This window comes from Scophthalmus maximus, chromosome 1 (genome assembly GCF_022379125.1).
Source record: "Scophthalmus maximus strain ysfricsl-2021 chromosome 1, ASM2237912v1, whole genome shotgun sequence".
Taxonomy (NCBI): Eukaryota; Metazoa; Chordata; class Actinopteri; order Pleuronectiformes; family Scophthalmidae; genus Scophthalmus; species Scophthalmus maximus.
In genome coordinates this window covers 5,262,889-5,280,313 of record NC_061515.1, presented here as the reverse complement: position 1 = coordinate 5,280,313, position 17,425 = coordinate 5,262,889, and the positions used below count along the sequence as shown (strand labels likewise).

Genomic DNA, 17,425 nt, shown 5'->3' with positions numbered 1-17,425 from the left:
TGTTTCCCAACTGTTTTCCAGGTATCGTGGAGAAGTTCCTGATAATGACCCACTGACTCATTTGGTCGTATGAGTAACATGATCCCTGGCAGAGGAGCTACTGTACATCTCCCCCCCCCCCCCCCAGACTCAGGGTTCTGCATTACACAGCACTGCCTGCTGGCCGAAGTGTGGAGTCACACTCTTTCCTTTGAATCAATGAAATGTCTGAAATTCCATAACAATCCAAACTCCAGCTCACACGTGCACACAGAGCGAGCATCTGTCACACAGAGGGACCGTCCGGACTCTAATTCATCCACAAAATGCTCTTTTTGTCCTTGTTTTGTCCCTTCTTCCCCCCCCCATATCCATCACTTTTCAGTGTGGAGCAATATACACATGGGTCGATTTTTGAAGCTGATGTGCCACTTATCACTCTGTAATCGAAGACAAAACTTCTCAGCAGCAAGCCACAGTCCTGCCCTGCACCCAGGTATGAATGGGGGACATGGACAGCCAATGGAAGTGAGTCTCTCTCTCTCTCTCTCTCTCTCTCTCTCTCTCTCTCTCTCTCTGTGTAGCCTCCTCAGGAGTTTGAATGACTTTGGATGAGTGAGTCTCTCTCTCTCTCTCTTTCCTCCTCTCGCTCCTCCTCACACCCCCAAAACCTTCCCCTCTTATTAAAACAACACGCCAATCTGTTGTTGCCCGGTAAAAGGGGTTTGGGAGCAGCAGCAGCAGCCATAAAGGAGACTCCACACACACACACACACACCCTCACACACACACACCCTCACACAGTCGTCTGGAAGGAATTAGACAGCTGAAACAGCGGCAGATAGACGTTTGGCCATGTAGCTGCAGCGCTGTGTAACCTGGTTGCTTTGGGGGCAAACTATAGAAATATACTTACATGCCCTCCACAGAGCAATAATACTTCGATTTGATTTGACGATAGAGTCGCTGTTGGAAACTTTTTTTTTTATCATTATAATTTGTATTACCATGAGAGACGCTGGCACAGGCGATGACTTTTTTGTAACTTTCTAAAACTTTTCAGAATGAATCAAACTGCCAGAAGTCGCTGGAGGAGAATATTTATCATTTTCACCTAGCCTACTTCTTATTTATACTTTGTTCTTTTAATATATCTATATGTGAATGATGCCCAAGTTGACTGACGCGATGAGATGCACGAGTTGTGGCTGCAGACACACTTAAAAAAAAACTAAGAGAGGACAAGTCACACATTTAGGGGAACGTCCACGTTTTTTATTTTTTTTTACTATTAATGAGGATCATTCTGTGCGGATTCATGAGACTCGCTACTCCACAAGTGTCCCTTGAAACTTTGTCAAGACTCTTCCTCCCCGTGGAGCGGCGGTGCCAGAGCTGCCGGAGCTGACCGCATCCTCTCCGAAGGACGACCGACGGGACGACGGCCGCTTCAAGGTAGGCGGCGGGCGGTCGGCTGGCGAGGTGACGGAACGATCCGCGCCGAGCCTAGTCGTGCACAAGTGGTTTGGAGACTATTTAAGCGCATCTGTGGACACGCTGGTGCTCCCAACCCTTGTGTTATATCATGCGGGCTACTGTTGGATGGGCTTTATTTGTATGATTTTAAAATCATACGGATGCCGGGGGGGGGGGGGGGGGATGCATGCATGCATGCTGTATGTTTCTCTTTATCTCCCTCTCTCTCGTGCGTAAAGTCGTGCGTAAAGCGCAGGTATCATCATCCGAAAAAGTTTCCAAGTTGAAGAGCCATTGTGTCTTTTTAAATATATTATTCAATTCAAAATACTTGTCTCAACTGTTAATGTTTCCCCCTCACTGGCACGGATATTTGAATTCCTCCATTCCCCGATGTACCCGCTGTGTAAATGTGCGAAACATTTCTCCAGATTACTCTCCTAATCGTATCAAACCACCCAGCGTCCGAGCCAGGGAATAAAATAAACCGAGGACTACGTCATGGTTGCGATGGGGGTGCGCCAATGGGAGGGCTGGGATTGGACACGTTCTGTGTGCGCGTAATTTGATGTCTAATGTGAAACTGGCTGTCAGCGCACACGTGGATGCTCACAATAGCCTTCATGTTTCTGACATTAATTATTGATTATAATGATGTGGTAGAGACATGCGGAATGTTAAACTGTTCCGCTGTTTCTTCGGTTCCTCCAAGACTTTCTGCCAGAGGTCAGAAGTGTAAATGCAGGTAAACATCACTGAAAGCTTATGACAGTTGCCACCATAGACACACTGCACCCACAAAGTTATGAATGCAAACTTGCATAGTTGCTGTTGGCATCATAACATCCTCACACACCCACTAACACGAATGCAAATGAACATCCGTCACGCTCCGTCGTCGCCAAACTCTCTTCCTCCGTCCGCCTACTCTCTCCTCTCAGTCTGCAGATACCATCTGTTGGCTCGTGTGAAACCCTCACGGGGAATGTCCATCTGCGAGTTGGCCGTCTAAGCTTTTCCCTGGCAGTTTTATCTATGGTGTACAGTAGAGTTTCTGTCTTTCACATGGGAGAGATTTCCCCTGGCTAATCTTTCCATCGTGCATTTTAACACTGAACGGAACAAGCTGGATTCCTTGTCACGTCCGACCAGAACGGCGTGAGGAAGCATGTACTCCACATCGATGACGACATATCCACCTCATTTAAGTTTTTGCGCTGCGTGTGTAAATTTCAGATACAGGCCACACGTGTGGGCCGTCTGTCTGAGTATACACAAACTAATACGTACACACTGACCCTAATCTCAACCCTCAGGGGAGTTCCTTCGCTGAGAGTGGGGGCTCAGTCTACAGCTGTACAGGAGGGAAGGAAGGGAATCCACCTCTGGTCATCCAGTTTATCTTAAGTGCCAAAATATGCGTCGCCATAAAGCTGACAGCAGGAGGAAAAAAGGCAAAAAGAAAAGTAACTTAGTTTGCTCCCCTGGTATTCACGGCACAGACGCACAGTTGACCGTTCACCGCAGACTTGTCAGTGCCACGGGATGTCCCTCCGCAGCAGTCTTTGTGACTTAACAGAGGAAGGCATTCCACGACTGGTCCCCATTAGGGCTCACAACAAGTCTCACGTGCCGTTACTGCTCACAGCGTGGGTCCTCCGGTGCACAGGGCCTTGGGGGCTGTCAGGGTATAACTGCTCGCGTTAGAAGAGAGCGTCTATGTGCAGCCCCTCCCAAACACACCGCACCAACGCCACCTACCTCATCCAGTCTGCCGTCATGCCTTCATGTTTTTTTTTCCTCTCCATATGTTTGCTTGGTAAAGTAGCAGCGAAGCGGCTCCGGAGCCAGCCAGTATAAGTGAAAACTTGGCATCCCAGTGGCCTCGCTCGTACTGAGTCACACCGAGTCTCACAGGCAAGAGTGACGCCAGCGCTGATGCAGGAGTTACGGTCAATACCGTAAAGTGAGCAGCAAGAGCTGCATGAAGTAAAGTTTGAGTAGCTGCAAAGCAGTTGGCTCCCTGAATTTTTCCCTTTTTTAAATTTTTTTTTTTATGAAACGCTGTTGGTGAATCTCCAATGGTCCAAAATGTTTAAGTCTGAATCACAGTCATATTCTTTTCTCTGTTCTTTAATACCTCCAAAGATCTTTTCAATCCTTCCATTCAGGCTGACTGCGACTCCCCGTCTCTGTTATCTCGGAGCCCTGATAACACAGAGAGCTACGAATAGAATTCTCTTCAGTCCAGCTATTTCAGGGCCCAGTTGATAAAAGTCTGTTGTCAGAGAGGAAAAGTGTTGGCTCAATGGAAGACGCCTGCTGGATTTGTGAAAAGCACGGGGCCTTTTTTAGAAGCAGGAGGAACCAAACAGTCAGTGACTGAAGAAGTGAAACATCACATTCACTGCGTAAAAGGCTTCACGGGGAACTAGAACAGACACACACTGAGGCAGGGGCGGAAAGCTGTGGAGGGATTTACTGTGTCAGCTGAGCTGCAGCTGGAATTTGGCTGAAGGTTTTGGAGCCTGCCACAGTGGCGTTCCTCCAGTGCCTCAGCTGGAAGTGAACCGAGCCAACCGAGCCCCCCCCCCCTCTTTGGTACCCGCCATCCCTCCTCTCTCACTTTTCTGTCATTTCTTACTGAACACCGTTGTCCTCCCCAGCTTTTCCCAAGTCTCTCTTTGCCTCCTCTCTCCTTCTCTCTCTCGCACCCTCTCGTACACTTTCGTCTCCTCATTCACAAGAAAGAAAGAAAGAGAAAAAAGCCGCAGACCAGTCAGCGGGAGAAGAAATGCCAAAAACTGCAAACGCCGTAGCTTGCCTTCAAACCTGCAAACAGATTTACGCCAGCGTTTTATGCAATCGTGCATAGAGCCGCCTCAACAAGCGCCTTCGCTTTAAAAAACTTAAGAGCAAAACACGTTGGCGGCGTGTCGCAATCTTTATCCGTATCACACCTTGCTCTAATAGCATACAGGAGAGGAACTACAGTAAAGAGACAGCTGGGGGTGGAGGAAAGAGAAAATAAAGGGGGTGGGGGTAAAAATCAACCCCCTTTTTAATGCTGTGCCGTGGCCACTTGCACCCCTGTCCCCCTGATTCCAATCATTTAAGGAGCAGTGCAGTGTGGTGCAAGTGGGTGGTGTTACACTCTTAAGTCTTCCTGGTTCTCATAATGACTCTGACGCTCACACAACGGCAGCACACCGCGACCACATGGGGGGGGGGGGGGGGGGGGGGGGGGGGGGGGGGGGGGGGGTCGTGTCTTTACAAGAGGGAAAGGAGGAAGAGGAGGAGGAGAAAGAGGAGGAGTAGAGAGAGTCAAACACTTCCTGGTGATGCCTTTGAAGACCTTAGGGTACAGCTTCATTCATACCGGAGCCATTAGACTATAGACCAGCACGGCGTCAATGGAAAAGTAGTGCCACTATGATGAGAGTAGTTGCGAAATTCATTTTTACCACTGTACATTCACGCCATCTTTTGATTGTCATCTGACCGAGATTTTTTAAATGTTTTTTTTTCTCAAAAAACATCAATGAGTAGAAGGAAGTGGAACAGGGTGAGTTGGCCTCGGTCCAGTAGTGTACTGTACGTTTGTCCCTCCTCTGCTCCGTCTCATCATCTGCTTAGGAGCACGTGAGCTGCAAACGTCATGAGGGAAATCGCAAATTGATAGAGCTGATGACATTGTTTGAAAAGGCCTCAGCTAAATTAAATCGTAGCCCTTCCTCATTCATATACTGTGCTCATTCAAAAAGTATCGGGGCCACAGGGGCCAGCGGGTCAGATCGTCAGAGGAACATTAAAGTTTGATTTGTGAATCGCACTCAACTGGCCAGAGCCCCCCCGACTCGAGAGCGTTACTCTTCCAGCCAATGACTGCCAAGTCAAGTGTTATGTTATCTCATAAAGATTCTTTTTTTTCTTCTTTTTTCTTTAACTTCGCTTCCGATTTATACATTGCCTGAGCGGAGCAACGATTAATCACAAGCAATGCAGACACCAACACGCACACCCACCTCTTCCTGTGTGGCCAAACACACACTCTATACAACTTTTTGCTTGGCTTTAACGCTCGCACAAACATGTGCAAACGTGTGCACACATGGCCGGCTTTTAATGGCATTCACATTTGCAGTATCCAGACGAGTCACATATACAGTACATCTGACACCTATCAAGTTATTATGTAACATGCACGAGGGTTATCCCAGCATGTAGTGATTCTAACTATGTACTAACTCCATATTAAATCTGACAGAGAGGATTGTTTTAGGTCTTTGATATCAGACTCTACTTTAGCGTCAAACTTTTGTGACACCTAATTATACACGAGACTTTAAAGACTGAAAAGAAGATCGGTTAATACATCTTTTCTTTATCAAGGTTGTTTAAGTTCTAACTGACTAAAGGGTTTTTTCAGATAACTGCAGGGAACCAAACCTGTCACAATTCTACATACAGTAACGCTTCTCATTCAGACACCAATTGCTTTTTTTAAAACTGGGATAGGGGTATTTTTTTCTTCCAAAAATGTCCACAATAGTGCCACAACACACTTATTTAGCACACAGACTGCAGCTGATTATCAAAGGCATGTGCACGTCTATTCATATCTGGTACAGGATTATAGCTCATACAACTCAAATGAGAGAGGGATGTCACGCTCCACGTTCACATGCCAACAAGGGTTCACGTACAGTAATCACAATCTTAATCGGTAAAGTTTGAATGGCTCAGTGCCGTGCTACGTGGTGCTTTGGATATTCAAACCATTTGCCGTTACCCCAGTTTACACTGTCTTAACATCACCGTCTTCACATCCATCCATCGATCCATTCGGCTCTTCTGACTGTTACATCTCAGCAGAGCTGTAACGTGCCAGGCCAAATTGAGTTTCCTCCAAAAGTTATGCTAGAGAGGTAACATTCGCTCTTTAATTCATTCGTCTTTCGGCCAATCAACCCCTTCACCTCTGTCGTTACAAGACTCGACATCATTGTAGCATTTTCTCTGCCAGACAAAGTTTCACTCAAGAGACCGTTAACGACGTCAGAGGGAGACCAACCCAAAGTCACCATGGGGCTGGACACACACGCACACGCACACACACACACACACACACACGCACACACACACACACGAGATATTGATGACGTCTTATCGCTCGCATGTGCCAAGAAATGAAAACAAACATCGAGCTGAGGGTGAAGTCCTCCACATGTGCTAATGACGCCGTCAACGCGCACACAGATCCGTGTCATACACCGACACGCGTAGATAAACATGCACACCTCTCCAAAGTGACATCATCCCCACGCGTCGAAAAGGACACCGAAGACATTCGAGTGATGAAGCTGCGTTATCATTATCTCCCCGGGGCTGGGGCCAAGCTGGGATGACTATCACGGCTGATCTATTTTTCTTTTTTGTCTGCAGTCTGAGCTAATTGTTAGTCTGAGCTCTCCGTCGGACCACACGCCCCAAAACGGCGTGTGAGGCGTTGTGAAGAGCGAAGCATCCGAACAGGTGTCAACATCTGTCGGGTTCGTTCTTGCACTGACTCACAGAAGTCGCACTGACTGCATTCGAAAGTGCTCAGTTTGTCTGGGATGAGAGAAAGGCAGAGGGTGTGTGCCTGTGGAGCCGGACCTGGATTGAATTTCACAGTTTGGTTTCGTACTTAAACCACAAGCTTTTTTTTTTATATACCAGAGATGAATAAGTAAACAAGCTTTCAAAAAGCAGCAAACGCTGTGTGGAGTTTGCCGGATCTGCATGTGTCTGTGGCGGTTTCGTCCCAGTTTTCCACCCACAGTCCAAAAAGTGTGTTGCAAACTGAAAATTCAGAGAGTAGACTTGTTCAGTGTCATTCAGACAGCTATGTCTCACAGCTATGATTTACCACATCGTGGATTCGTTTGTCTTCTGTCCTAATACGAAGGATTTTGACAAGAAGACATTCACATTTCACTCAAAAACTATTACTTCATTCAAAGCTGATGTAGGGAGACAGTGTGAAAAGGTTTATTCTGCACTGCCATATCTATTAATAAAACATTTGTATCCACACACAAACAGAAGGTGTCAGGTGAAGATGGAATGCGATCTCATCTTTACAAAATAAAAAAATGTGTATTTTTATGGACATCCGAACACACAGTTTGCACGAGTGTAATACATTTTTTATAGTACGTGCATTTGCGTATGTGAATGTGTGTGTATGTGTGTGAGTGTGAGTGTGTGTGTATAGTGCCTGTGTTTGTGTGTGTACGTCAGGGGTCTTGTAAATGAGCGGCTGATGTTAAGAGCTTTGCCACGTGCCAGAGGAGGCCTGCTACACTGGCTGTGGCCTTCTCCTCCAATGAACGAATGAACAAGGCATTATGTCTGAGCCAAGGGGTGTGTGTATTGTGTGTGTGTATTGTGTGCGTGTGTTCCTCTATTCCCTCAGCCTCTCTCTGCTTCTTCACTGTGGCTCAGTGTCTCTCGTTTTTTTTCTCTCCGACACTCAGAGATCCGTCGTCTTGTCTTGTCTCACTGTTGCGCTTGGCTTCTTGTGCTTTTCTTTTAACTTTACCGCCTGTCCGGATTTACATGTTTTTCTTAAAACTTAAAACTTACACATTTGTGAAACTCCCATGTAATGATATAGGATGTTGGGAAATGTTTTTCTTCCCAATTGTACATCAAATCAATGCAGTTGCACCAAAAACAGTTTAGAAATCTCTCAAATGCAGCGTAACATGTAAAATGATGTACCACAAGGCGGAGCCTCACGGACCAGAAAAGCATACTATGACCTTTCTCATCTATGCTATGGAAAAAGCATGTTCTCCATAATGTGCAGAGCATTGTAATGTCATATATTCCTTCTCTTCGCTGCACACCATTCTCTTAGGTAAATCACAAAAACCTTCTTGTCATACTGTCTTTGGGAGTCTCAGAGGGGAAGAAGCACACGTGCAGCATTAGAAAATCTAAGAAGCTCTTGTCTTCTTCTTCCCACGGAGATATAAACAGATGACATCACAGGGCGGTCCGCTCTCTGTTGAGCCGAGCTGAGCCACGCTGAGTGGGTCTCCGTTGGTCTGCCAAACAGATGGCGGCAGCAACATAATGAGGGCTGGAAGCAAACGTTCACATTTTCAGCAGAAGATCTTGTGCAGCAGGGCGCATGTTCGTAAACAAAAAAAACAAAAACCTTTTGCTCAGAAAGCAACGGATGTTCTTCATCTGTCCCCACTGAAAACGCACGGGAAAAATCCTCATGTTCTAAAGGGGAGTTTTTTGGGTTTTTTCATGGTATTTGCCTAAAAGTGTTCAAAACTTTGCCTTTACAGTAAACAAAATGCCATTATTGTTTATTGGAGTTGGAACGTTTGGCAGACGGAAGCCAACTTGTTGGTTAATTAGGTCGGGAAGCCGTGTAATGTGCGGCCACCCACACTAAAGCAGATTTGGAACAATTGGCCACTCACAACTGTCTGACATTTAGACAGGGATATTGGGGAGGGGCGGTGGGAAGGAGAGGGGGAGGGGGGAGTCAAAAAGAGAGGAGAAACTTTACTGCTTTCCCTACCTGAGTTTGTAGTAATAAAACAAGGCAGTGTGTGCCAAAGGAGAGTATGGTCCAGAACTATAAAAAAAAAAGCATTTTCCATATTTCACGTAGGGCTGCACGGTGGTGTAGTGGTTAGCACTTTCACCTCACAGCAAGAAGCCTCTGGGTTCGAGTCCCGGTTGAAACCAACCAGGGCCGTTCTGTGTGGAGTTTGCATGTTCTCCCCGTGTATGCGTGGGTTCTCGCCGGGTTCTCCGGCTTCCTCCCACAGTCCAAAGACATGCAGAATGGGGTTAGGGTCATTGAAGACTCTAAATTGCCTGTAGGTGTGAATGTGAGAGTGGATGGTTGTTGGATGGATGGATATTTCAAGTAGTATGTAACCTTTAAAAGTTCTAATGCTGTTAATTAAGTCAGTGTATTTCTGATATGATGCTCTAGATAAATGTTTTCTCTTTTTCCCCATTTTCCCCTCACATGTTTTCCTTTGAACATCAGATTTATTTGCATCATATTTCTTGTGAAAATGGAGCATATGATGAGGCTCTAGATTCTCCATCTACTCAGTGAACCACATGGCATCAGTACAGTACTACAATCATAAACCTTTTACACCGTAACCACTAAATCTTACCCTTTTCTTTTGTCCCTAGATGAAGTGTCAAAGAATCCTCACCTACCTGCGGGTATTCGGGACCACCATGTTCGGCCTGTCCCTCCTGGTGGGCATCTCCACAGCCTACATCATGGGCTACCAGTTCTTCACCACAGCCGGCAACCACCTATCGTTTGGGCTGTATGGAGCCATCTTGGTTGTCCACCTCATTATCCAGAGCATCTTTGCGCTCCTAGAACACAGAAACATGCGGCGCTCATTAGAGACGCCGATCAAACTGAATAAATCCCTGGCGTTGTGCATCGCAGCGTACCAAGAGGATCCAAACTACCTGAGGAAATGCCTGGTGTCAGTGAAGAGGCTGACATACCCAGGGATCAAAGTGATCATGGTAATCGACGGGAACTCAGACGATGACTTTTACATGATGGAGATTTTTAAAGAGGTGATGGGATGGGACAAATCGGCTACCTACGTGTGGCGGAGTAACTTTCACAGCAGAGGGCCCGAGGAGACGGATGAGAGCTACGCTGAGAGCCTTCAGCAGATCTCCAAGGTGGTGCTGAGCAACAAGTGTCTGTGCATCATGCAGAAGTGGGGAGGGAAGAGAGAGGTCATGTACACAGCCTTCAAAGCACTGGGAAGGAGCGTGGACTATGTGCAGGTAAGGCCCATTCAATTAGAAATGCCTTTAAGTAGGGTATTAAGGAGTGGTGAAAGAAGGGATGGATGGATGATTTGTGCGTGTAGATGTATACATGCAGGTAAGACAAGGACAGTGGACATGAAAGGAAGAATGAAGGGAAGGGGAGAATATGTTAGATTGAGGTAGAGGAAGCCAATTTGATTCAAAGAGAGGGGGAAGAGAGGGGGAGATGGAGAAAAAATATGTCTGTAGAGGGGAAGAGGGCTCTGCCAAGCCAAACCTGGGGTCCACAAAGAGTCTTTTGTGTGGCTTTTAGACGGACGGTGGCTGTGTGCATCATGTTGTGAAGTGTAGCGTGAAGAACAGGCAGCAGTAGCTGATGTCTAAGTGTAATAACAGATCTGTTTCCCAGAGCTGAGTGTTACCTTTTTCAACATGAGCGGTATTCAAGAGTCAGGGGCCAAAACTGTGTCAGAGGAAGGTTGAATTTGTTACGCATTTGTTTGCTGGGTTTCAAATTGCTTAGAGTCACTGTTGAATATGACAGATGTAACTTTTTGTAGGGTTAAGATCTGTATGGAATTTAACGTATTACCGCCATCAGTTAAAACTAGTTTAAAAAAACAATAATCTCAGTGTTTATTAATGACACCTAAATTATATCTTTGGAAACCCCAGTTCCCAAAGGTGTTTCACCGGTGAGACCAGTCTATAATGCTAACATTGTACGGTGATGTGGCCTAAAATATAAACAGGCCCTGCAAACATTAACAGTATTGTCAGGCTCGGTAAAACAAGCTGATGTGATTTAATCCTGCAGGAAATGTGTTTTTATCCTGCAGGTGGAAAATGTTAAAGGAAATGTGGGCCGTGGTGGCGATAAAAATACTGTGGTAACAAACTATGAGCATAGTTATTCTTCGTGAAAGCTTTACAGCTTTTGAAAGAATAAACAAAACACTGTGTCTGGACAACACACCCTCAGTCAAGTCAATACACATATACGGGATATGATGCTGTATACTTACAGCTTATAGCGGCTAATGCAAGCAATCTTTAAGTTGATATTACTGTGTAACCGACATTACACTGTCAGTACATACTGTTTTTTTGACTCTTCTTTGTCTGTGCTACTGTAACACAACATGTTAGCATTTAGCAGCATCCTGTAATTATCGCTTGTGGCTACATCAACCCCTACTCAGTAAAAAAGAATCTGTAGTCTGGCTTTAAATTGTGCTTGTCTACAAAGTAAATGCAGTGTGAAGGGGGAGTAGACACATGGCATAGTCTAACTGAAATCCGACCATCAGTACTAAATTGTGACCTTAATTGCACTTTCCTGTGACAGTTTTTCTTTCTGTCAATGAATGATTATGCGTTACACTGCACAAAATCATGTCTAAATAAAAACTGCACATTGCAACACTATAAGCAACTATAACCAGACATTAGCAGTTCATTGTTATAATGTGGAAATCTTCCTACTGTGAAAAAATACAATAACTAGCTGTGTTCCCCCATGTATACCTCAATAATTAATTATATGAATACAATTTATGTCATTGTAGCATGCTGAACCATCATCTGTGGGAATGGGCACAAACTGTTAAGAAAAAAAAGCTTCATGATTCATTTTACATGTTAGATCCTAAACATATATAAAACATTGTTTAAGTGTTCTCATTTAAAAATTCCCTTGACCATAGACTTGATTGTTCTTCTCAAGTCTCAAGGTTCTCATATTACTCAAAAGAAAAAGCTGTAACCAATTTACAAACCTGGCATTAGTGTTAAATTGAACCAAAAGCTCTGTCAAACAGGCCAAAACATGAAGTGTCATCACATCATATTTGTTTTGTAATAGTCAGCTGGTGTTGTTATAAAAAATACATCTTGAGCAATAAATGAAACTGAGTAATACCATCTTTATTTTAATCATTTTCAGTGATTACTCAATTTCAGTGAGTCTTTATAACAGAAAGGGGGGGGTTTCAGGATAAGAACTCTTTGATACGATGCTTTGATACAAACACCTGTAGGTGGCTACAGCAGACCAAAAAACCTTCCACCAAACAGAAATTTTAAAAGATCTAACTGCTGCGCTCCTAGTCATCATGTCAGTACATTTCCACATGCAGACAACCCAAGAAAATCTTAGCCAACTGAAACTCATACCTACTCTTCAACTAATCAATTTGTCACAGGGAAAAACATTCGCACATTATCTCTAGATCAGCCACAGTGCACTGAGTGGATTGTATGTGGTGGCCTTACAAGCCAAGTTGAGTAACAGATGTACATATAAAAGTATTTGCAACAGATTTAATCAATCTAACCTAATAATACGTTGACTGCTTGTGACAAGATTTAAGCCTAGTCTAGCAGTTACAGTGTACTATACTATCCTCAATCCGTGTGCCTTTTTATATGACTGTATCAGAGGATCAGAGTGACCCTGAAACACAAATAACACAGTTTTTTTTCCCCGGGTTTTACTCAGGTGTGTGACTCTGACACCATGCTAGACCCAGCCTCATCGGTGGAGATGGTGAAGGTACTAGAAGAAGACCCAATGGTTGGAGGTGTTGGAGGAGATGTACAGGTTAGTTACAAAACTATGAATATTCTCTTCATCCATGCAAGTGACTTATTAAAAAATAAAATAAAGTTACCTCTTTAAGCATATAACTTTTTCCCTTGCTTATGAATTCCTTCCTAGATCCTAAACAAATATGAGTCGTGGATCTCCTTCTTGAGCAGTGTACGGTACTGGATGGCCTTCAACATTGAACGGGCTTGCCAATCCTACTTTGGCTGCGTGCAGTGCATCAGCGGGCCTTTAGGAATGTACCGAAACTCGCTCTTGCACGAGTTCCTGGAGGACTGGTACAACCAGACTTTCATGGGATCCCACTGTAGTTTCGGGGATGACCGCCATCTCACCAACAGAGTTCTCAGCCTTGGGTATGCCACCAAATACACGGCACGATCAAAGTGCCTCACAGAAACGCCGGTTACATACTTGCGGTGGCTCAACCAACAGACACGTTGGAGTAAGTCGTATTTCAGAGAATGGCTATATAACTCCATGTGGTTCCACAAGCATCATCTATGGATGACTTATGAGGCTGTGATCACAGGCTTCTTCCCATTTTTTCTCATTGCCACTGCTATCAAGCTCTTCTACCAAGGAAGGCTGTGGAACATTCTGTTATTTCTACTCATTGTGCAGGCAGTGGCCCTGATCAAGTCGTCATTCGCCAGCTGCCTCAGAGGTAACATTGTCATGGTGTTCATGTCGTTCTACTCCGTACTGTACATGTCAAGCCTGTTGCCAGCCAAAATGTTTGCAATAGCGACAATCAACAAGTCTGGATGGGGGACCTCTGGAAGGAAAACAGTAGTGGTGAACTTCATTGGTCTGATTCCTATATCAGTTTGGTTCACTATCCTCTTCATTGGGATTATTTACACAGTAATCCTTCAGACTAAAAAACCTTTTCCTGAATCAGAAAAGATCATTCTGGTCATAGGGGCAGTTGTCTATGCCAGTTACTGGGTCATGCTGTTGACGTTGTATACGGTCCTTATAAATAAGTGTGGTAAGAGGAAAAAGGAGACACACTATGATATGGTGCTGGACGTATGATTTACAATCATTGTTTACCACTGAACTCTCTTACTGGGTTGTTCTCATTCAGTGTTATTGTTATGCAAATGTTTTTCAGATGCAGAACAGCTCTGGAGGAAAAATTGTTTGATTTCAACCAAAATGGGGAAGGAACCAGAATTTATTCAAACTTGAATAGCAAATGGCAGTGGCTGCTTTCTTTGATCTGGCATCCACGATCTTTCAACATCAGCCTGCTAGCTTATTAGCTCACTTAAACTAGAGTAGCACTCAGAAGAGTGCATACCTCCGCCAAGATCAAACAATCCAAGATATGTCTGATTTTCTTTTTTTACATCAATATGTAAACATTATTTCCTGGGAACTTACCAGCATTTTCTAAAAATGCCCATTTTTGCAATGTGAAGAAAAGCAATTCCCAAAAAATTCCTTGGTCCACCTTTGACTGGAGTTGCACCAACATTGTATGACTTCATCCCTCCAGCAAGTTTGGTGGAAATCTGTTCGATACTTCTTGAGTAATCCTTGCTGACAATCAACTAACAGACACAATGAAAACATTAGTGTGGGTAAGTTCACCCTAATATGTTTAGCTAAATATCAGATAGTATAAGGCCAAAAAGCTAACCCTCAAAATCTGTAACAAGATTCCACATATAGCAGTTGGCAGCAATATATTATATCCTGTGCAGGCCTAATATTAGCTACCTCTTACCGATGTCATTTTTACTGGGCTTAAGTCTAACTTTAGCCTAGCCAAAGAAACTAGATGATTGGCTCACCCATTAAACCTATTAGGGTTTATCTTGGTCTTTGAGAATATTTTACCTCCAGAGCATCATTCTATCGCTAAGAAATGTTTTTACGAATTGACTAGAGACCAATTCACACTATGTATTACCCCTGACAAGTAACAAAAAAACTTTGCATTCCTAACTGTTAAGGCTATGGACCTCCCTATCTAATTACTGTAATTGTAATCTGGACTGTCAGTGTGGATCCCATTAATACAGTAGGGGAGTGATACATTGGTGTACTTTTTTCAGTGTTTTTAGGAGCTACAGTATAAATTTACAAAGATTAAATATATGCAAAAAGGGCTTTAAAGTTGAGAGCTGCTGTCTTTCCTTTGTTGCACTCATGTCATATGGATAGGAGACAAACTTTGTCGAAGTCTTCACATTTTGTAAAAGTGTACAGTACGTAGTACATCTACACATACATTTTCATATCAGTTAAATCCCTAAATAAATTCCAGCACAGTTATAAGTAGTGTTTGTGAGTTACATTACAGTACTTAATTTGATGTTTAAAACTAATCAAAATGCATCAATGAATTTGGTGCATGTAACTTGAATGTGAAAAGGTGCAAGACCCTCAGAAATTTCCAGTCGTGGTAATAAAAGGCTGCAAATCTATTTTGTTGAATGTGTGGATACTTCCTGTCTTGTCTTTGGACAATCATTCTTTTTTTTGTTCCCATATGACGGGAATGCAGAATTCTTCTCAGCGTTTACAAAGTGAAGAATCTCAAACTCATCACCAGTTGTTAGATATAATCACCATATAAGGTGACCAGGCAAACATGTGACCAGATGAGACGGTGTAATATTGCTGCTGTGACTGTTTAATTCTTATAGAAATCATGACTCTTTCTTTTTCTTTTTTGCATTTTGCAAAATTGTTTTGATTGATCTTTCTACCAAGATGAATGAACACCACCAAGTAGACATGGTGGACATGTTCCAATCCAAAGATTTTGCCTTACACATGCTCTTGGTCTCTTCCTTCTTTCACATACTGTATTTGCTGCTTCCTTGCAGGGTGTTCAATAACTTGCAAAGGAAGAAGTAAATGTGAGAAGGAAACATAAATACCAAATGAGGTTAAAGAACTACCTGATAATCGGAATGTGAATGGGGCCGCTCAATGGAAGCAACCATCCCTTTGGAATTAAACAAGTCCAGTGTTTGCTGCAGAACAGGAGCAGACATGAGTTTAATTCTTATGCACTTTTATGTCTGTCCGGTCGTCCAGTGTGATGCTTGACGTAATCAAGATGAAATACCTCAGTGGTTCTCTTTGCATTGCATCAAGGCGTCGGGATGCTGTCTAAAGACTGATGCATTCTGAAAGTGTCTGTAATTTATGATCTGTTTGTGATATCGAATATAAAGGTGTCCCTTTTTCTACATGCGTTTCCTAATTAAGTCAAAGCTGGATCTCTCTGCCTTGTCGGCCCTTTGCTGTAGCCGTTTAATTATTGATACCTTGTATTTCAATGCGTTTTTACATGCATATATATATATATATATATATATATATATATATATATATATATATATATATATACACACACACATTTTTATTCTATTTTTGCTTTGCTGCCAAAGATTCTTTATTTTCAGTTATGTTTTTATACGAAAAAAAATTGAAAAATGTATTTGTTAATTCTTTCATCTGTTCTGACAATGACTTGTTTATCTGACCAAACAATGTGAAATTTTGAGCTGGGGGTTTTGTCTGCAATAACAACAATAAAAATGCAATTTGTAGGGATAAGTTATTGATATCGAGAGATATGATGAACCTGTGTTTTTGTAATTTGTACTTAGATAGAAAAACAACATATTTATGTAAGAACTATGTGGTTTACAGGCTTCTGTACTTCTGTACTGAGATTGTTATCTGGTATTCATGTAAAACCCCTAAGGTTCCGTATGTTTACGCTGCAAAAACAGAAAATACATGACTTTTAATATATACAGCATGAGAAACATTTTTAGTTGCTATATTTTTTGCAGTGTTGAACCTATATGGAGTCGAGCCTCCGATGTTGAATTCTTGATACAATAAATAATAAAGCCAAAGCAGACTGAAAGCATTCGTCCAAAAGCATTTGCACAAAATCTGCAAACTATCTTTGTTTTAAAGTTGTGAAGTGCCTCACTAAACAAAAACAAATGAAGAACTGGGAACATTTTATACAATTTCAACGAGAGATTCTGTATCGTGGTTTTAATGAATGACATCAAAGGTTTGAGGTGGTTTCCAACCCAAACTCGTAGTGGGCAGTGTTATTATCGTAAAGCACTTTTGTGTTATGCCAAATAAAAACAACTATTGTTGTAGTCGCCTGTTGTTCAAGTTTTTTAATATACTTTGTTTTTATTTACTTGGTAGAAGTGGTATATTTGAAAGTCATCTTAGAAATGAAAAGATGCCTGGCTAGCACAGCATTAATGGACGTCCTCTACGGGAACCAGCACAAAACCCCTAATCCCCAATATTTGATATTGTCTTTTTTGCCAAAGTTACTTGAACAGATAGAGAGCAGACATATATCCGCCCCCCTTAAATGCAGAGCATAACATGCAAAATAGGAATAACATCTCTGTATTTGTCACGATATAAAATTAAGCCTAAAACTAAAATGTTTAAATCATGGTGTGAGTTTTAGCTAACAGTAGATGGCTGATTTTGTCTGGTGAATAGCAGGGGACA

The 17,425-nt window shown here is 43.0% G+C and overlaps 1 protein-coding gene and 1 long non-coding RNA gene across 2 annotated transcripts in view; one reads left to right on the top strand and one right to left on the bottom strand.

The window, feature by feature from the left end:
• The first annotated feature begins 713 nt into the window (after positions 1-713).
• On the top strand, positions 714-17,052 carry has2 (hyaluronan synthase 2). The gene is made up of 4 exons (XM_035621850.2): positions 714-1,434; positions 9,679-10,305; positions 12,791-12,892; positions 13,010-17,052. The coding sequence occupies exons 2-4, from the start codon at positions 9,679-9,681 to the stop codon at positions 13,937-13,939; spliced, it is 1,659 nt and encodes a 552-aa protein (XP_035477743.1). The 5' UTR covers positions 714-1,434; the 3' UTR covers positions 13,940-17,052.
• Positions 7,198-17,425, bottom strand: part of LOC118297277 — a 31,352-nt gene continuing 21,124 nt past the window's right edge. Inside the window, exons 2-3 of the long non-coding RNA XR_004789302.2 lie at positions 9,706-9,873; positions 7,198-8,587 (exon numbers count right to left, since the gene is read on the bottom strand). This is a non-coding gene — a long non-coding RNA (uncharacterized LOC118297277). The remainder of the gene's footprint in view (positions 8,588-9,705; positions 9,874-17,425) is intronic.